Below are 21289 nucleotides of genomic sequence, written 5' to 3'. Positions count from 1 at the left end.
AACTGTCTCCTAATATTTGATATTTTCAAAGCCGATTCCAACAATTTTTAATGCTTTACCCATCTAATTTGACTCAGTATTATTAATCACCCACTATCAAAAGCTAAATTCCTCTTTGGTAAAGCATTCTTTTTAATTTAGCTTTGGATCAATAATGGTAATCTCTAACCTTAAGCATACCTGGTATAAACAGTGGCACACACTTCGAAGCTGAGGGGGAAATTCTGAGGAGGAACTGATGATGGCCTGGAAGAACTTATCAGTCATCTGAAGGAGGTTTCGCTGGTTATCCTCAAGGCTCTCTGACTGTTCTAACCTACCAAAAAAAAAAAAAAAAAAAAGGTCAAATAAGTTAAAAACAAACAAAAACACTCCTTAAAAGAGATTCCTTAAGAGATATTCAGCCAAATCATGCAATACAAAGGGCATTTCATGTTTTTTAACTTTTATTTCCATGACTTCTGGTAAAGTTAGACGTGCTTTCATGTATTTTGTGGTCATTCGTTTCCCCTATTTTGAACTGCCTTTCATATCCAGCCTGATATTTCTAACTGCTAGGTGTCCCGCCCACCAGTATCTAAAATTCAGTTTGCCCAAAATTAACTGATCTTTTCTCCTACTCTGTCTTACCCTGTGCCGCTCCCCATGCTGTCAATGGCACCATCACTGTCCAATCATGTCATTCTGGTGACCTCTGATGTCTCCACTTGCCTGGTATACTCCATTACTGTCCCCATTCAATCAAGCTTGCTAATTCAATATGATCTCTACAGTCTTGGTGTTGTGATTGAAGGCAGAAATTCAGAAAACAGACTTACTTTTGTGTCAGTTTTACCCAGGAAAGACTGATCTGTTTATTTTATGTGAAATGCTACTTATAAAATGCGTTACACATTTCAGTTCTACCACTCTGATCTCTATGGCCTTGGTCAAGACATTTAACTTCCCTGGGCCTCAATTTTTTTTTCACCAATAAGCCGGGAATAATAATTCTGCCTATTTATTGGGTTTAAATTTCACCCAATGGCTAACAAATCCACAAAGCTTTACTCGGGCTCCCCAACTGGCATAATCTGAACTCTCAAAACACATTCCTTATGAAACTCACTCTTAACCACATGTTATATGTCTTATCTCCTACTAAACTGTAAACTGCTTAAAGGAAGTACTCAACTTTGTCTCCTTAAAAACTAGCACAGTTACTAAGTAAGTATTGAATTCTTGTTTTCAATCTCTTAATTAGTAATTTTTACTTATATACTAATTTACATATTACATAAATGCTTAGGACACTCAAGTCGGCGCTTCAGAATCCTACAATTAAAAAGATTAAGTTGCCAAAACCGGTTTGGCTCAGTGGATAGAGCGTCGGCCTGCGGACTGAAAGGTCCCAGGTTCAATTCCGGTCAAGGGCATGTACCTTGGTTGCGGCACATCCCCAGTAGGGGGTGTGCAAGAGGCAGCTGATCGATGATTCTCTCTCATCGATGTTTCTAACTCTCTATCCCTCTCTCTTCCTCTCTGTAAAAAATCAATAAAATATATTTAAAAAAAAAAAGATTAAGTTGCAAAACCATGTAGCAATATGCTACCATTTATATTAAGCACTCACATGATAATATACAGTTTCTACAGCTACATATATATGTAAATGCATTGAAAAAGGACAGAAAAACAGATTAAAGAAGTAATAGTGCTAAATCTCCAAGATGGTAGTCACAGACACCTTTAATGATAACTGCAATTGTTTTTAAAGAAAAATGTATTTTCATGTAACTTTCATAATTAAAGACTAATTTTTAAAAATATATTCTTAACAATTTCAGAGCAGGAGAGGGAGAGAGAGATAGAAACATCAATGATGAGAATCACTGATTGGCAGCCTCCTGCACACCCCCTACTAGGGATCAAGCCAGCAACCCAGGCATGTGCCCTGACCCTGACAGGGAATCGAACCAGGGCCTCCTGATTAATAAATTGACGCTCAACCACTTAGCCACACCAGCCAGGCTAAAGACTAATTTTAAGAATCAAGGGGAGAAATTGTGAGGGCAAGGCTCTACCATTGTACAGTGCCTCTACTGAGGCCCTACCATTGTAGTGGTAGGGGAAAAAATGAAGAGCAGTTGTAGATGAAAGATGACAAACCTGGTAGGATCCACTTCAAAGCTAACATGTTGCCAATCAGAGGATGTGATCACAATTCGTAATAAAGGATCCAGGAGTTTTTGTAGGTAGGTAGCACCATATACCTAAAGAAATACACAAGTAGGAATTTATTATGCCTGATTCAAGTACCTTGCATTAGAGGATATTTGCTCTGTACATTCTGTACAAAATCATTGTCATACCTTCACACAAAAAACAGATGAATGAATACAAACCTTGAAACAGAAGGTCATTATTTTACTAGCTAAGCTGTTCCCTCGAAAAAGAGTCTGCATGGAGTCTGCCAATTCTACTTCCTTAGAAAACATGTTCCAGAGCAGTTGGTAGAGTAAATGCCGAGAATCAAATAGAGTCACTAGAACTCGAGCTAGTTCATCCTGAGAACAAAACAAATTGTGTTAGTGTGGATAATCCTATTTTCTCTTATGCAGGAAACTAAAAGGCAAATTCAAAATTGACAACCACACACTGAACCGAGATGAACGGTGACTGATTAATTTTCCTACTGACATTTATTTGTGCTCATCCTATATAATAAAAGCCTAATATGCTAAGTGTCTGGTCATCCGGTGACTGGTCAACTGTTCAACCAATCAAAGAGTAATATGCTAACAATATGCTAAGGCTGCTCAACTGCTCACTATGACATGCATTGATCACCATGGGGCAGACAGTTGACTCGTCAACCAGTCGCTATGACATGCACTGACCACCAGGGGGCAGATGCTCCGACCGATAGGTTAGCTTGCTGCTGGGGTCCGGGCGATTGGGACTCAGCGAGATGGGCCAGACACAACCTGGAGCCCTCCCTCCCTGGCTGGCCAACCTCCTGCATCCCTCCCCAGCTGGCCCTGATCGGGACTGGGTGAGACGGGGCTGGACACGCCCTAAAGCCCTCCCCAGGTCCCTCCCCGACCCGATTGTGCACTGGTGGGGTTCCCTCGGCCTGGCCTGCACCCTCTCGTAATCCAGGATCCCTCAGGGGATGTCAGAGAGCTTGTTTCAGCCCAATTCCGCAGGCCACTCCCCTCGGGAGGGCGCCAGACACAGGGTTCATGGCTGGTGAATGCTGCTGCAGCAGTGCAAGCCTCTCCTGATCGATCGTGAGCCCATGGCAGGCGCGGTGGGGCCAGATGAGTGGGAGCGGCAGGTAGAAGCTGCAGGCGGCACTGGACTGTGGGTGCCCGTACACAAATTCGTGCACCAGGCCTCTAGTATGTCTATAATAGATGACTATTCCTATATGCCTAACAATAGAAGATGATGGCAAAGCATTTAGCTTGATATGCACAGATGATTTTCTCAGAAAAAAAGTGAGCAAGAATAAGACTTTGGTCACGTGACCACAAGAGCTCTCATATGGTCAGAAAAACTCAGTGAAACCTGAATATGGGCCAGAGAAACAACAAAAATGAAGACTACAAAATTTGCAGGAGGAAATCAGGAAATAGACCTGGTACATGCAGAACCAAAAGACTAGCAAGATTTATGTACAAAGTGAGGGTGAATGGCTAATTCCTACCTAGTACCCAAATGATAACCCTCATGATTGGCCATGGTAAAGTATTTTGGGGTATACTAAAGAAAAATGATGTGATGATAAATCATTGTTTAACCACACATTCTGGGAAGAGGCTTAGAATGAACAGAGGACAAGGTCTCTGCTCTCATGGAGCTCACATTCTAGTAGACTTAGAGTACGTTCTCAAACACGTTAATTTCACATCGTGAATAAATGCTGCCAAGAAAATATAACAAGGTAATGAGACAGAATGACTGTGGTGTGGTTTTGATTGGATGGTCAGAAAAGTCTTCGCTAAGAAAGTACATCTGAACTGAAACTTGAAGAACAGGAAGTCGACCATTTAAGAGATCAGGGAAGAAGCATTCCAGGCAGTAGAGGTAGCAGCAGTAATAAGAGTCCTGCAGGGTGGAGACAACCCAAACATGTTTCATGGCCAGTGTGGATTAAGTTTGGTGAGCAAGAAGGAAAATGGCATATGATTATGTCAGAGATGAGGTAGGGCCAGGTAGGGTAGAGCCTTATAGGCCAGAGTTTGAGTTTTACTTTTAAGTCTGAAGAATAAGATCCTATAGCTTTTTATAGCAGAAATTTATAGGCAATGACAGACTGCCTTATTAATTATAACTTACTAAACTGAAATCACTTTTGGTACAATATAAACTAAGCAGCTTTTTAATATGGAAAGGGAATTCCTTCCCAAATTTTTAGCATATATTATTAAAAATGATATGGTTTTAGAAAAATTTTTATTAAGAATTCAAATAGCCACATTATGTTTTCAGTGTTTAAAATATGCAACATCAGCCCTAGAGGGTTTGGCTCAGAGTGTCGGCCTATAGACTGAAGGGTCCTCGGTTCGATTACAATCAAGGGCACATGTCCAAGTTGCGGGCTCCATCCCCAGTAGAGGGCGTGCAGGAGGCAACCATCAATGATTCTCTCTCATCATTGCTGTTTCTATCTACCTCTCCCTCTCTGAAATCAATAAAAATATATTAAAAAATAAAATATAAATAAAACATGCACCATCAGAATTTCAAATGCAAATAAGTGCTTAAATTTTTTAAAAATTGTACAATGTATTATTTTTAAAAAGAGTCATGAATTGGGGACAGTAAATAGGCACAAGCCTTGAATTCTAGTTCTAGCATTACTAGCAAGTAAATATGAGATTAACACTAGTTATTTCAGTTAGTATATGAGGACACCAGACCAGATCAGTGGTTTTAATTTTCTTTTCATCAGTGTTTAAATAGACTTTTTTAGTAGGACAGGTCAGGAGTTTGCATTTTACTTTAAGTGTGAGGATTAGTAAGATCCTGATACTTAAGGTAAGAATACTACTGAGGACCAAGCTCCAACCACTTCCCCACAGCTGAAAACCCCTCAAATAATATCTGAAGTCTCTTCCAGCTCTAAAGTTTTAGCAATTCGTTCAATAAACATTCACTGAACAAATGAATTCTGAACCATCTGCTATGTGGCAGGCACTTTTCTTTTCCACCTTCAATGAACTTACCCACTGAGAACAAGGAACCACATTGGCCAGAGCCATAGCTATAGGGAGCTCTCCCTGATCACCCATCATCGTGACCAGCTCCACCAGTCTCTCAAACCGATCTGCCAACACCGTTTCAGCAAGTGTGTCAAATTCTGTGCCTTGTTGAAGGATTTTAGTCAGAACTTCCATAAATGTAGCTCTTGTCTGGAGATCTTTGTGATAACCTAAACCTGATATGGACAGATAGATGCAAATTTACTAACATGACCTTGCTGAAATAATTTTACTGGTCTTAATATGCCAATTCTCTAAGTTTTAAATTTCTATATGCTCTCATTTTATCTCACCTATGGAATGCATGAGGCCACTGTCCACGTTAGCATTGAGTAAGTTTGACATTGCAAGGACTGTACAGTGCCTCAGTGACGCCAGCCTCCGAGACATGCCACGTTTCCTGCCACCTGTTTGTGCATTTTCATCTTCAACTTCACTACAGTCATTCAAAAGGTTCATAAACAATGTGAAATACCTGAGAAATAAAAAGACTGACCCTTATACAGTGAAGGCCACATCAACCAGAAAACTGACCAGACATTCTGAAATCATCACGTGTATTTTATGAGTGGGTCTTGAGTATCTGCTCCTCTCCAGTCTTGGGGTAATCAGCTAGTGTGGCTTGTTATGAAGTGTGCTCTGTTGAATATGATTTTACCCTGACAAAGCCCAGTATATATTCCAAATAGATGCAATGTAAGTACATCACTTTTAATGCTTAGCATATAAAATCAGTGGTCCAAATAGGCGATCTGGGTTTTACTGCCAATAAAAATTCACTGGTCAGATAATTTTCTTTAAAAACCACAAAACACAGTTGTTTTCCTATCCCACTCCTGACACAGGAAATATTGCTTCATGCATGTGTTACATTTTATGAGACAGCAGCTGATGGCCATAATACCAAAGCAATGATGTCCATGTTCTAAATGTTACCACTTATCTCTTTGATCACACTTTCTTTGTTTGGTTGTGTGGGACTTTGTTTTTTGCTTTGTGTTTTTGGTAACAGAAATTTACTTAAGAAATAACTGTGATTTGGCTTCCATTAGTTCCACACCATCTCCTTCCTCAGGCTGCAGCGGAAGGCCAGCCAGGAGTGAAACTACTGCTTCCATGCTTGCCTGGTCCAAATCTCTGAAGAAAAAAATATTTAAAGACCATAGTAAGTTTTTCAGGTTCTTCCACTCCACCATCCCCTCAAATAAATTTCTTCCTAACAGACACAAACTTTAGGAGCTACCTATTTCATTGAACAAGTTATTAGGACAAGCTAAATGATTTGAGTTAATATGCAGACTCCAGAATACAAAAACATTTCAAGTTTAGGAGAGGGTGACAGTAACTTTCCACAATGTTATCTTGGCAAAATGACTACCTTAAATCAAGAGAATGCACTTCAAAACCAAGCCTGGCCAAAGTAATACCTGAAAATGGTTATTATGCAGTTCACAGTGATTAACTATTTTCTAATATGTGGCAATAAATACTTGTCATTAGAGCAAACTTAATTAGCTTTAAAACAACTCAAAACAAATAATACATTTATCAGATGTAAACAAGAGATTTCCTAAATGCTATAACCTCTAAGTAAATTACATAAAAGTAACTATAAAAGCTACAAGATTTTTATCTAACCTAAAATAAATACAATTTAAAGCTTTACATATTTTATTTTCCAATAATTGTACATTATCCTTCATAAATATGCAACACTAACTTTCCAAACATAAAACTCTCACAATTTTTTTACTGTACGTCTTTTAGTTAAAAAAAAGTATATAATTCAAATGCAAGAGCTTGATATCCAGAAAAATAATTTCAATACACATAAAATATATGTACAATAGCTATAATGAAGTAGTACCAATGCCTAGAATAAACCTGCTAATACTTAAGGTCATTCTCTTTTTTACCTTGTAAGACATTTTACATCATCATCTGCTGCTTGATTTGATGTTCCCATAACCCAGTCTGTCAAGTATTCTACCATCTTATTCCTATAGAATGGTAGAGAGAGAAAAAAAAAAAGCAAACAAATTTTTAAAAGTCATACATACACCTTTTTAAATAGTGCACACAATGTGCCAAATCACCAGGCAACATGACAAGCTTCTAAAAGAGATATTGCTCTCACAAATCTAACAGAAGGGACTTGGATACTGACCATTCATGTTAGTTAGCTATGTATGTTTGGAAACAGAATCAAATTCTTAGCTTAAGGTTAGTATAATTTTTGAAAAAGGGAATGTTGTCATGTACACAAAGCTTTGGGAAATTTAAAAAGACATGGAGAAAAACTGACATGTAAAATGCTCCTTTCCCACCTTCCACCCCCGCTTCCCATAATGACCAGGTACCTACTATTTTCCTGTACTTCATTTAACATAATAAGATTTAGAAGACCCTGGATTGTTCTTTTAAGAACTCACCTAAATTTCATCTCTTGACAAAATGAGAGGTCATCTCTCCTTGCCATCATTACCTCGACTAACTGACACAGTTTCGTTTTTATTTGAATCGCATGAACCATGTTCCCAAGCACACGGACATATCTATTTGGACATAGAAACATTCAAAAAAAAATTATTAGATGTAAACAAAAGAGGTTTTCTAAATGCTTTAATCTCTAAGTAAAATAACTAAAAGTAACTATAAAAGCTACAAGATTTTTATTTTATTTATTAGAGAACAATTTTTTTCACACCCTAATTTGGGAGCAATAAAGAAAAAGATGGCAAATTACTTCACTAATAACTACTAATACCAATGTATTTCTGCTACATTTCAATAGAATGCTTACCTGACCAAATTTAACATCATTGTTTCAATGCTAGCTTGCCCCAAGTGTTCAGAGCTGCCTTCAGTATGATTATCTAGTAAGTTCTTCATAATAGCTATAGTTTGCTCTACAAATTGAGTATTGGTATCAGTCAATAAAACCTATACAAGAAACAAAATACATCTGGAATCAATGCACAGTAGACAGATCAGAGAGAGATGAAGGTGCCTGATCTAAATGTCAAACATATGTAGAAATGCACCCACAGGCATATATCCAAACAGGCACAGAGATATGCATAGACACTCATACCCATACTTAAGATATTCATAACCCCAGGCATACCCACACACTATAGAGTTCCTAAAAAGCAAACTGATCCCACATTAGAGAATTCTTTTTTTAATGCAATTTTCTGTCTATTTCTTTTAAAACCTGTGAGTAAATGTTCATGCCAAAATTTACTAAATAAAAGGGCTTCGTTATTTTAATAAGTCACTCTATTCATAGGGAAAGGTAAAAAATTAAGCAGAGCACACTTTACCTGTCCTTGTGAGTCAAAGAATTTGCTGATGGTATTCTTCAATTTGTTAAATAGCATTGGATAAAGAGCAGGACTCAATTCCAGACCCACCAGATCCTTCACATTGGTCCTTATCTGAAGTCCCACTTTCTCATGGTTACACACCATTAAGGACAGCAGTCGATCCATAAATTTGCTGACGGGTGTGTCTGCATTTCCTTCTGAGGACATCACTGAAATCATGGAACCCTTGCGTTCACTGACTGGGCCCATGGGTGGGCTATAGGTTGCTAGGCCAGAATTGCTTCTCTGCTGCAGGCACACGCCCCCAAGAGCACAAAGAAAGCCAGTCATGTTGATCCATTCCTGTAGGGAGTCGGTGTCAGACAAATCTATGGATCCTCCTCCACTCACATGAGACATTCGCCTCTTAACAATGGTCTTGTGAAGGCTTTCAGCAGCCTAAACACAAAATTTTTATGGGAAAAGTTAATTCATCCTAAATTGATTGACAGACTTGACAATTACTTTTTATCCAACAATTCTTCCATGACAAAAGAACATAATTTACATTTAAAAAATCCAAGTTTTCACTCTACCATCTTTAGTCACATCAAGGTGTCTTAGTTTTTTTTTTAATATATTTTTTATTGATTTTTTACAGAGAGGAAGAGAGAGGGATAGAGAGTTAGAAACATCGATGAGAGAGAAACATCTATCAGCTGCCTCTTGCACACCCCCTACTGGGGATGTGCCCGCAACCAAGGTACATGCCCTTGAACGGAATCGAACCCGGGACCTTTGAGTCCGCAGGCTGATGCTCTATCCACTGAGCCAAACCGGTTTCGGCAAGGTGTCTTACTTCTTGAGGGAAGGTGAGCCTTATAGAATTGAGGGTAGCAATAAACAGAGATACAGATACAGAAGGTGATGATGACTACAGCTCAGAAAGGAATATATTTTCAAAATATTTGCTATATCAATTCCTGGACACACAAGCAATATCTATGCTGTTTCAAGGAATATAAGCATTTGGAGATTTTTAACCAAGTAGTGTGTTTACTTATTAACTTAGTGACTCCCCAAGTTCAAGTGCTCTGTTGTAGCCAGCTTGAGACATTGTACTACTATTAACACGGATTCCACATAGCAAGATAAGAGTAATCAAGCAGAAGAACCTCTGACTACAGAAAGAGAGTGTAACGAAGAAAGTACAGGAAGACAAAAATCAATAGGAAAAAAATCACACTCTAATCTGACTGAGGAGAAATCTTCAATTTTCTGATCCTTTTAATTTATGGAGTACAGATGAGAAGGAGAAACTCTTACTATGTGTGGCAAAATTTTTCAAATTTAATTTCCCTTATATTCTGCTTATAGGCATAATATTCATCCTAGTACAGTAAATATATTAACCCAAGAAAGCAACATATTTGAGGTATTCTGTGGTATGAATGATATAGAAGTACCATTGCACTGCTTTCTTATGTATGTTTGTTTTGTGAGGAAAATGGCCTTTTATGAAGGATTGCTTTGAATATGGAAGTCCTAAAACTATGACATTTTTATAGCACTTGCAAGTAATACAATTGTATCTATTATTAGAATATGGATATATATCCCTGATTTTGTGCAGCACATTATCCCTTTTAGGACCTATGTGATCAGGTATTTCAGCAAGTTCTCTGATCAGGACTTAAGACAGGGTGTGGCTTGCAACTGGCTGACTTAATGTAAAACACAATGAAAGAACCACTGGATACAACATTATGCTTTGATAAAGAAAGCCTACATCTTGTAGTTAAGTACTTTACATCACCTACTTTGACTATGAGAATGGCTGGACTAAGTCATATAACGAAATCAACTTCACACGGTCAATGATGTATGCCGTAATGAATCATGGCATCAGTCACAGAAACGTCCACTGCAAAAGAACTTAAAGATTGGCTTAGCAGCAACAAGGTGGAAGAGGCACATACATGGATCAAATTTACATACTGAGATTACCAAACAGTGCCAAGTGATTCTGCATTTTTTGGCAGTAGAAGGGATCTGAGAACTCAGCATATGACAGCATTCGGGCTGAAACACTGTAATTGGTATATATATGACTTATTTCCTTCACTCATCAAGAATATGAATCCAGTATCACTTAGACATCTCCTTAATCCAGTCTCAGCTCTTGAGCCAAGTGTTCAAACTGAACAGACGTTGTATTTGGCATCAATATTAATTAAGACACTATGGAATACTGCACCAGCATTAAGGCTCAGCTATCCAGAGTTCTTTTGCATCTTTATTAAATGTTAATCCTCCCATTGGAAATAAGAAAGAGGAAGAAGATCTCAGAGCAGCTCCATCACCTTAGTTACCTGTAGTCAGTCCTCAAAGCAGATATTTTAGTGAAACCCATCAAAGTGGAGGCAGTGACATTGAAATGGATAGCAACTAATTAATAGAACCAAACATGTACAACAGCAACTTTCAGACACAGGAATCTATGCAGGGCAGATCTAAAGAAACTGACAACAGTGTGAAGATAGAAACAGTGGTCCTGGTAGCAATAGGGGACATGGTGATGGATCTGGCAATGAGGTAAATTCTAACCATGCAAACCAGTCAGCGGGGAGCCCTGGCAGTGAGGTACAATCAGAAGACACTGCAGATATTGAGACCTTAAGGAAGAAATTGAAGATGATGATCATGATCATAATTCTAAAAGCAGTTGTGATACAGATATTCATAACAAAGTTAGAAAGTCAAGCAAACATTTGCTTAGGGGACTCCCATGGTCCATCAGAAAGAAGTGGGACAGGGTGAGGCCTCGTGCACCTAGGCCCGGGTGAGCCCAAGTGGCCCTGGGTCTGGGAGAGGCCAAGCGTCCCTGGGTCCGGGTGAGACCATGTGTCCCAGGATCCGGGTGAGGCCTCGAGCACCTAGGCCCGGGTGAGCCCAAGTGGCCCTGGGTCTGGGAGAGGCCAAGCGTCCCTGGGTCCGGGTGAGACCATGTGTCCCTGGATCCGGGTGAGGCCTCGTGCACCTAGGCCCGGGTGAGCCCAAGTGGCCCTGGGTCTGGGAGAGGCCAAGCATCCCTGGGTCCGGGTGAGACCATGTGTCCCTGGATCCGGGTGAGGCCTCGTGCACCTAGGCCCGGGTGAGGCCACGTGCCCCTGGGTCTGGGAGAGGCCAAGCGTCCCTGGGTCCGGGTGAGACCATGCGTCCCTGGATCCGGATGAGGCCTCGTGCACCTAGGCCCGGGTGAGCCCAAGTGGCCCTGGGTCTGGGAGAGGCCAAGCGTCCCTGGGTCCGGGTGAGACCATGTGTCCCAGGATCTGGGTGAGGCCTCGTGCACCTAGGCCCGGGTGAGCCCAAGTGGCCCTGGGTCTGGAAGAGGTCAAGCGTCCCTGGGTCCGGGTGAGACCATGTGTCCCTGGATCCGGGTGAGGCCTTGTGCACCTAGGCCCGGGTGAGCCCAAGTGGCCCTGGGTCTGGGAGAGGCCAAGCGTCCCTGGGTCCGGGTGAGACCATGTGTCCCTGGATCCGGGTGAGGCCTCGTGCACCTAGGCCCGGGTGAGCCCAAGTGGCCCTGGGTCTGGGAGAGGCCAAGCGTCCCTGGGTCCGGGTGAGACCATGTGTCCCTGGATCCGGGTGAGGCCTCGTGCACCTAGGCCCGGGTGAGCCCAAGTGGCCCTGGGTCTGGGAGAGGCCAAGCATCCCTGGGTCCGGGTGAGACCATGTGTCCCTGGATCCGGGTGAGGCCTCGTGCACCTAGGCCCGGGTGAGGCCACGTGCCCCTGGGTCTGGGAGAGGCCAAGCGTCCCTGGGTCCGGGTGAGACCATGCGTCCCTGGATCCGGATGAGGCCTCGTGCACCTAGGCCCGGGTGAGCCCAAGTGGCCCTGGGTCTGGGAGAGGCCAAGCGTCCCTGGGTCCGGGTGAGACCATGTGTCCCTGGATCCGGATGAGGCCTCGTGCACCTAGGCCCGGGTGAGGCCACGTGCCCCTGGGTCTGGGAGAGGCTAAGCGTCCCTGGGTCCGGGTGAGACCATGTGTCCCTGGATCCGGGTGAGGCCTCGTGCACCTAGGCCCGGGTGAGCCCAAGTGGCCCTGGGTCTGGGAGAGGCCAAGCGTCCCTGGGTCCGGGAGAGACCATGTGTCCCTGGATCCAGGTGAGGCCTTGTGCAACTAAGCCCGGGTGAGGCCACGTGCCCCTGGGTCTGGGAGAGGCCAAGCGTCCCTGGGTACGGGTGAAGCCAGATCCTGGGTCCGGGTGAGGCCGTGCGCCCCTGGATCCATCCGGGTGAGGCTGGGTCCCAGGCCCGGGTGAGACCACGCGCCCCTTGGGTATGGGTGAGGCCACGTGCCCCTTAGTCCGGGTGACGCCGTGCCCCTGGGTTCGGCCGAGACCAAACCAGAGGGAGTCGGACCTCCATTACCACCATTTGTCCACCATCCAGAGCTGAGGGGTCAGTGCTGACATGTACACATAAGGAACTACTGGACATCGAAATTGGGTCTCAAAAGAACTGTTGGTCCAGGGGGAAGCTCGCTACAGATTGATTCATTTGCCTGTCAGCATAACTATTATTGCTCGTCTCACATTCAGTTCTTATTAGTATATATCTAGTGACATACGATCTCGCTCATCTAGGGGAAATGATGAACAACATAGACTGAGGAACAAGAACAGAACCAGAAGCAAGGAGGCATCGATCGGACTATCGGGCCTCAGAGGGAGGATAGGGGAGGGTAGGGGGAGGGTGGGGGGGAGGGGGAGAGTTCAACCAAAGGACCTGTATGCATGCATATAAGCCTATCCAACGGTTAAGTTCAACAGGGGATTGGGGCATGCGTGGGGAGAGGGGTGGGATGGGAATGGGGGGATGAGGACAAATATGTGACACCTTAATCAATAAAGAAATTAAAAAAAAAAAAAAAGAAAAAAAGAAAGAAGTGGGACAAGCAATAGAATAGAAAAGAACCTGGTTTTTAACACTGAGTCAATGCTATCAGTAGATAATTGAATACAAATGCTAAATGCCTGTTCACACTCTGAAGACCCAGAACATGATATTTCAGGGGAAATGATTGCTGTTTATATAGCACAAATAACTGAGGAATCTTATATTATATGCACTGGGGATTTCTTGGGAGACTATTAGGAACAGATTTAATTGTCAACAGTTTACTGGACCACAGCATCACCACCTCCACCACCACGATGGGCAAATATGATCATATGCTAAGCACAAATAATGCCAGTTACAGTAGTTTCAAGGTCAGTTCAAAATTAGGGGAAAAATATGGCTGATTTTGATGGTAAAGAATCTGGGTGTAAAGAGGAACTAGTTCAGATTAATTTACATGCAGAACTAACATTTCATCTCCAAAAACATTTTCCCAATTTAGTATCTATTTACCATGAACATCTTAGTCAAGGGCCTGCAGTTCATAAACATCAATTCTACAGTAATGCTGTGACAGACATTAATTTGGATAACATTTGCAAGAAAGGAAACACTTTGTTGTGGGATACAGTCCAAGATGATGATGATGCAATTAATCTTTCTGAAGGCTTAATAAATGAAGCAGAAAAACTGTTCTGTTCCTTAGTATGTTGGTTTATGGATAGACAGATTGGAATGAGATTCATTGAGGGTTCCCTTAAAAATTTAGGAAACAAGTAAATAGGAATTCTTTAAAATGTTATGCATTAGTCAAAAGTCATTTTGTATACTCTTATCAGCTAGGTGTGGTAGATTTTTAGCATTTAATATACTATTACCAACCTATTTAGTAACTGTGGTTTTCATATTAGGTTTAGACTTTTCCCTCATTGGGTTAATATTTTATCACTCACTTGCTTTTTCAGCATTTTTTGGCACTATTGATTATAGATCCCCTCCAACAAAAACAAAGGAATAATAATTTTTATTCTTTTCCCCCCTTTCATTGAATTTGTTGGGGTGACACTAGTTAACAAAATTATACAGGTTTAAGGTGAACAATTCTACAACACTTCATCTGTGTACTCTGTACTATGTGTTCACCACCCTAAGTCAAGTCTCCATTCATCAGCATTTACTAGTATCCTCCTATAACAGTGGTTCTCAACCTTTCTAATGCTGCGACCCTTTAGTACAGTTCCTCATGTTGTGGTGACCCCAAACCATAAAATTATTTTCGTTGCTACTTCATAACTGTAATTTTGCTACTGCTATGAATCGTAATGTAAATATCTGTGTTTTCCGATGGTCTTAGGCGACCCTGCTAGCAGTTCTCAACCTGTGGGTCGCGAATATACATACTTTAGGGTCACCTAAGACCATCAGAAAACACAGATATTTACATTATGATTCATAACAGTAGCAAAATTACAGTTATGAAGTAGCAACGAAAATAATTTTATGGTTGGGGGTCACCACAACATGAGGAACTGTATTAAAGGGTCGCGGCATTAGAAAGGTTGAGAACCACTGTCCTATACCCTCCTCCTCTATCCCTCCCCCTGGCAATCACCATACTGTTGTCCATGTCCATGAGTCTTTTTCTCTTGTTTTTTGTGGGTGTTCGTTTGTTTATTTCTCAATCCCTCCACTCCCCCAGATCCAGCCCACCCCCTCTGACAACTGTAAGCCTGCTCTCTATTATGAGTCTGTCTCTATTTTGCTTGTTGGTTCATTTTGCTCATCGGGGTGGATCTTTTGTGTCTAAGACTTCTGTAGTGCATAAAGAATTAGGTTTGGCCGAAACCGGTTTGGCTCAGTGGATAGAGCGTCGGCCTGCGGACTCAAGGGTCCCAGGTTCGATTCCAGTCAAGGGCATGTACCTTGGTTGCGGGCACATCCCCAGTAGGGGGTGTGCAAGAGGCAGCTGATTGATGTTTCTCTCTCATTGATGTTTCTGACTCTCTATTCCTCTCTCTTCCTCTCTGTAAAAAACAATAAAATATATTAAAAAAAAAAGAATTAGGTTTGTGTTTTTGTTTTTCAGTGCAAATTCTACTGTATGTTTATATAGTTCTTATGGGGGCTCAAATGATTATCACAAATTTCTTGATTTTCGGTTTTGTTCCACTGGTCCAATTTCAGGTTTCCCTTGTCTTATACTGTTTTGATAATGTTGTTCCATTCTCTGATGTAGAGAATTCAGTTATTAATTGAAGATATTTTTATATTATTTATAAACATATTATATTATTTTATTAATGTTTTCAGCCCAGGCCTGATAAGTCTCATTTTATTGAATATTTAAGTTCTTAAAAATATATATTTTTTTACTTAATTGAATTAGAAAAAGTATGTGCAATATTTTATTTTCTACTCTTGGTCTTTAAAGGGCTATAATTTGAACAATCACAGTAGAAAAACTGCTTGTTCATGAAGGCAGAGGAAACCACTAATAGACTTCTGTTAGTGGATCAGTTCCCTCATGTGGCATATGTTCTTTAAAAAGAAATCTTTGAAGGGCTAAATATTTCATTATTTACATAGGTATTATAACAGTTAATTTTAACATGTTAACTGTCTTTTAAAAGTCTTTGTGAAACCAATGGACATTTTAAGTGGCTGTAATAATTTATATTCCCCATATGTGTATCTGCATACCCCATGACCCACCCAGATGGTCACCTAAAGCCACACTCAAGAATGTTCATAACAGCACTATTCAAAATAACTAAGTATTTTTGTATAGCTATCCAATGCCAAAAAAAGAGTCGAAAGAAAAATTAAATTGTAGACTGTTTGTTGAATGAAATAATATATAGCAATAGCAATGAATGAACTACTACTGCACGGACTAGTGTGCATGACCCTTGGTGTGGATGAATCTCGCAAACACAATGTTGAGTGAAAGAAGTCAGATATAAGATAGTATATCTCTATCACTCCATTTATATAAAGTTTAAAAACAGTTAAACTATTGTATTTATGTCAGGATTATGGTTATTTTTGGGTTGTTAATGACTGGAAAGAGGCACAATGAAGGTTTCTGGTACGCTGGTAATAATTTATTTCTTGATGTGGCTGCTGGTTGCACAGGTATGTACATCACCGAATATTTTGAATTCTCACTTAGATTTATAGATGATTTTGTTATGCTTAAATAAAAAGAAAAAGCTAGCCCAGCCTGCATGGCTCAGTGGTTGAGCATCGACCTATGAACCAGGAGGTCACAGTTTGATTCTGAGTCAGGGCACACACCCGGGTTGCAGGCTCAATCCCCCAGTGTGGGGCGTGCAGGAGGCAGCCAATCAATGATTCTCTCTCAGCAATGATGTTTCTATCTCTCTCTCCCTCTTCCTTCCTTTTTGAAATCAATAAAAATATATTTTTTAAAAGAAAAAACTATATGAAAGATGAAAAAAAAATAAAGTAAAAAAACAATCCAAACTTAAGATTACCATATACATTTTTAAAGAGTCACTGATATATTTTTGTCATAGATTAATATTATCAACCCAGAATATCAAATTTCTCTTAAAAACCTTTGATTCACATGAACGAATCTTGCAAACACTATGCCAAGTGAAAGAAACCAGTCATAAGAGACCACATATTGCATGATTCCATTTATGTAAAATGTCCAGAATAGGCAAATCTACAGAGACTGAGAGCTGATTAGTGGTTGCCTGATTATGGGGGGAGAGAGGGGTGCACATGAGGGTGCGTGGGGGAAAGAGGAAAGAGAGAAATTAGGGAATAATAGCTAAAGGTTTTGAATTGTTTTTAAAATTATGGTGATGGTTGCAACTTTGTGACTATACTAAAAACCACTGAATTATAAATTTTAAATGGGTGAATTGTATGGTATGTGACTTATATCTCAATAAAAGTTACCAAAGGGGGGAAAAAAACTTTCATTCTGAAACCACATGTCATCTCCAAATAATGGTATTAGGTACACATTTAACTTCATAAAAATATAACTTTTTTTTTGTTCTAAGTAAGCATGATAAGAAAAAAGCAATAAAGACTAACCAGGTTTTCTAAGACATGTAATAATGAGAGCAATATGGCCAACATAAATCAAATATGCACAAATATCAAGTAATTATTCATTTCCAGGGTAGCAGATAATAGTTGATGAATTAAATGTCCAAGTTTTAATATTTTGCTTAACCTATGGGTTCAAGTCATGTGCCCATCAGATCTCTTTATTAGATACTTAATAAAATAGTAAAATGTATTGCTTCAATTTTAATTTATTTTTCTCTACCTTTGTTGCCCCTTTCCTGAAAATTTTGTAAAATACTCTGACAGAGAAAGAGAAAGAAAGAGAAAGAGAAAGAGAAAGAGAAAGAAAGAGAAGAAAGAGAGAAAGAGAAAAAGAAAGAGGGTAAAGGAATGGTCTCTACAACAAATCATCTCTAGCTCAGTGCTGTCCAATGTTTCTGCAATGCTGGAAACATTTTATTATGTATGTTCTCTCCAGTATAGTAGCGAATTGCCACATGTGGCTATTGAGCCCTTGAAATGTGGCTACTGTGTGACCAAGAAACTGAATTTTAACTGTGTTTAATTTTAATTAAAGGTAAATCTTAATTTAAGTAGCCACATGTAGCTAGTGGCTACCATATTAGATAGCGCAGGTTAATATGAACACAATTAAGTATCAGTCTTAAGACAACTCTATGCTTATAGTACTAAGAATAAGTTACAAAGATTACCGAAGCTAAGTTATGTTTAGCAAACAGATTAACACACAAAAATCAACTTTACAAACTCACCTGGCCATCTTCCATTTTAGCTTTTGGATAGTTGAGGATTAGTTTTGTAGCTTGTTCCCATTTTGCGTGTGTATCTTCCCAAGCCTAAAATGAAGGCAATCACCACTTAAAAGCAACTTTAATAAACCTAGAGCTAAAAATCCATCAGTAATATAGGTCTCAAACTTGGTGTATATCATAAACATAATATCCTACTAGTAATATGCACACATCTTAGATTTGCTTCAAACGCTCTTCCTGGTCACATACACATAACATGAGGCTTTTAAAATTGTGTGTGTGTGTGGGGGTGGGGGGGGGGGGGGGCCTGTGATGCTTCTGTTGCTAAGGGCATACCTCAGTGTTTCCTGCAGTGGGATGCTCAATGCGCCTTAGTAGTGCCATCACTCTTTTCTGAAGTGCTGTTCTTCCTAAACAAAGACCACAGGAAATCAACTTATTGCACTCAGAGCCCTGCTTGCCATTGGAGAACCTGGCAAGCCCAACCCAAAAGACAGAGTAGGAGGAGTGGAAAGAATGCTTCAAATGATAAAGTTGAACATTTCCTTTTACCTCCCTCACAGGAAAGGTATTTCACTTGGACTCCACAAATCTCCACAGCATAAAATAGCTATTCCTACCTATCTTTACTCAAAACATGTGCCGATGTGTTTTAAACTTCATTATACAGGGTGGGGCAAGAGTAGGTTTATAGTTGTTTGTATGGAAAATAATACAATAAAAAATAATATGCCCAGCTGGCATGGCTCAATGGTTGAGCATAAACCTATGAAACAGGAGGTCACGGTTTGATTCCTGGTCAGGGCACATGCCCAGGGTTGCAGACTCAATCCCCAGTGTGGGGCGTGCAGGACACAGCTGATCAATGATGTTTCTTATCATTGATGTTTCTCTCTCTTTCCCTCTCCCTTCCTCTCTAAAATCAACAAAAATATATTTTAAAATAATAATAATACAAAAATAAACTGTTTCATGTACTCTGTAAATCTACTTTTGCCCCACTATGTATACAGTCCAGGCCAAGTACATATAATCTATAACTGCCAGCAATTTATACTGCCAGTTTTTAAACAAATGTAGATATCATATTGAAAATTCAGTGAGACGTTAATAATTAATTTCAAATGCTATTTTTTTTTCACCTTACCTGTGCAGAAAAGAATTTCAGGTAAGCTTTCTAATTAGCCCTGTAAACTTGCAAAGTAGTCACCTTAAATACATCCTTAAATTTCTAGCACAAATATCATGTGACTCAAGGCAGACTGAGTGAAAAAAAACAACATTATCCATATTTACCTGTTGACATCATATTGCTGACAGAGGCAAATTCCATGAATGTGTTATAGTTGGGCAAGAAGTTGTGCACCGATACTTCATCCACCCCACACCGGATGTCCGCTTCCTCACAGAGGTGGCGGAAACAGGACATGGCAACCAGAACAGCTTCAGTGTCAGGGCTCCACAGAAACATGTACAGGGCCACTTCCAGTTTGGTTTGGGCTTGTCGGCATATCGGTGGGGTTCCACTGCACCCTGCTGCACTATCCTGGGCGTCAGGGGTGGGAGGTATATATTTTCAATGTAGGTAGTTTTATTTATAAAACCCAACAATGCAGCAAACTGTTTACCACATATACATATATACATATACACAATAATCCACAAGATCTTCCTCCTTAGTCATGATAGAAATTTTCAAACCCCAAGTATCTCGTTTGAGTAAGAAATGAGATTATTTGGAACAACATAATGCTACTATCTGTCCAATTTCAAATTGAGTATTATCCTATTCTAAATTCCAGAAATGTGTATTAGGTCTACCATGGACACAAGCAAAACAGCCACAACATAAACCTACATAAAATGTAAGCCACTTCCCAGTTAATTATAAATGACAAAGAAAGAGGAAGTCAAAGTAAAGTCTACCTACCTACTGGAGGAAAGAAATAAAATAAGCACATTCAGTACTGGCTGAACTGAGGGCACAAACAAGAACTAAGTGTCACTTTAGAAGACATACTTGATTCTGGATTAAACATTCCCAAAGCATGAAATCCTCATTTAGGAAACAAATGTAAATTTTGCAGGTAAAGTGCCAAACCATTTAGTTCTTATATTGAAAATTAGAGATTAAAAAAGCTTTAGTATGAAAAAGAAACTCTTATGTAATGATTTGATTTTTTTTGCTTATACTATGACTTATTTTTAAAAAGAATCACACACACAAACAAAAATCACAGAAACATCTATATATAAAAAAGGCTAATATGCTAAGTGTCTGTCCCACCGGTAGCTATGAAGCGCACTGACCACCAGGGGGCAGACGCTCTTGGCAGCGGCGGTTCTTGGGTGATGCACCCCGAAACCAGAGGGGAGGGAGCCTGATTCCTCGCGAGGCTGAGCAATTCCACCTTCGGCCATGGATTATGTTGTTGCTGGGGCACTGTCGGCCCTGAATCTGGTTTACTGCACACTTGTGTTTATGTTCCACATCCTGTACGACAGCAACTTTGCAGAGTGCCCTCTCCCACTCCAGGACCCCTCAGAGGATATCGGAGAGCCGATTTTGACCCCATTCCCGCAGGCCAGGCCTAGGGACCCCACCTGCTGGAGGGACCCCACTCACTCCGCAGATGCCCTTCGAGCCATGGCGCCACCCCAGGTGCGGCTGGCTGGAGAGGGACTTCGGCAGGTTGGCTCCAGTGCGTGTCTGACCCATCTCGCCCAGTCCTGCCCCTCCGGTCACCTTCTAATTAATTTCCTTTCAATGTGCACGAATCTGTGCACTGGGTCACTAGTTTATCTGTAATGAAGCAAAATGCTTTTTCTCCCAGTAAATTTGTACTTTTTAAAGTTGGTACAACTTTTAAACTTCTGGGGTTTAAATGGTCTTTCTTATGGAGTAGTTTATAATTATACCTGTTAGTTATAGCTTATAAGTGTCAAATACTTGATCAAGTACTGCCGAAACTGATCATTGTCACTAATAGAGAAATGTGAAAA

At 40.5% G+C, this 21289-nt stretch overlaps 1 protein-coding gene across 2 annotated transcripts in view; it reads right to left on the bottom strand.

Annotated features, from left to right (window-relative positions):
- NF1 (neurofibromin 1) overlaps nt 1–21289 on the bottom strand; it is a 237669-nt gene that overhangs the window by 115463 nt on the left and 100917 nt on the right. For both annotated transcript variants that reach the window (XM_008147785.3, XM_008147786.3), the window contains exons 18-30: nt 19583–19832; nt 18623–18696; nt 18287–18370; nt 8576–9016; nt 8053–8192; nt 7682–7804; nt 7166–7249; nt 6270–6386; nt 5543–5724; nt 5214–5425; nt 2385–2546; nt 2149–2252; nt 181–316 (exon numbers count right to left, since the gene is read on the bottom strand). In XM_008147785.3, coding sequence (XP_008146007.1) covers nt 181–316; nt 2149–2252; nt 2385–2546; nt 5214–5425; nt 5543–5724; nt 6270–6386; nt 7166–7249; nt 7682–7804; nt 8053–8192; nt 8576–9016; nt 18287–18370; nt 18623–18696; nt 19583–19832 — 2109 coding nt within the window. The remainder of the gene's footprint in view (nt 1–180; nt 317–2148; nt 2253–2384; nt 2547–5213; nt 5426–5542; nt 5725–6269; nt 6387–7165; nt 7250–7681; nt 7805–8052; nt 8193–8575; nt 9017–18286; nt 18371–18622; nt 18697–19582; nt 19833–21289) is intronic.

This window comes from Eptesicus fuscus, chromosome 20, assembly GCF_027574615.1.
Source record: "Eptesicus fuscus isolate TK198812 chromosome 20, DD_ASM_mEF_20220401, whole genome shotgun sequence".
NCBI lineage: Eukaryota > Metazoa > Chordata > Mammalia > Chiroptera > Vespertilionidae > Eptesicus > Eptesicus fuscus.
Note: the sequence above shows the minus strand (reverse complement) of the source record. Positions and strands in the feature narration are given on the sequence as shown.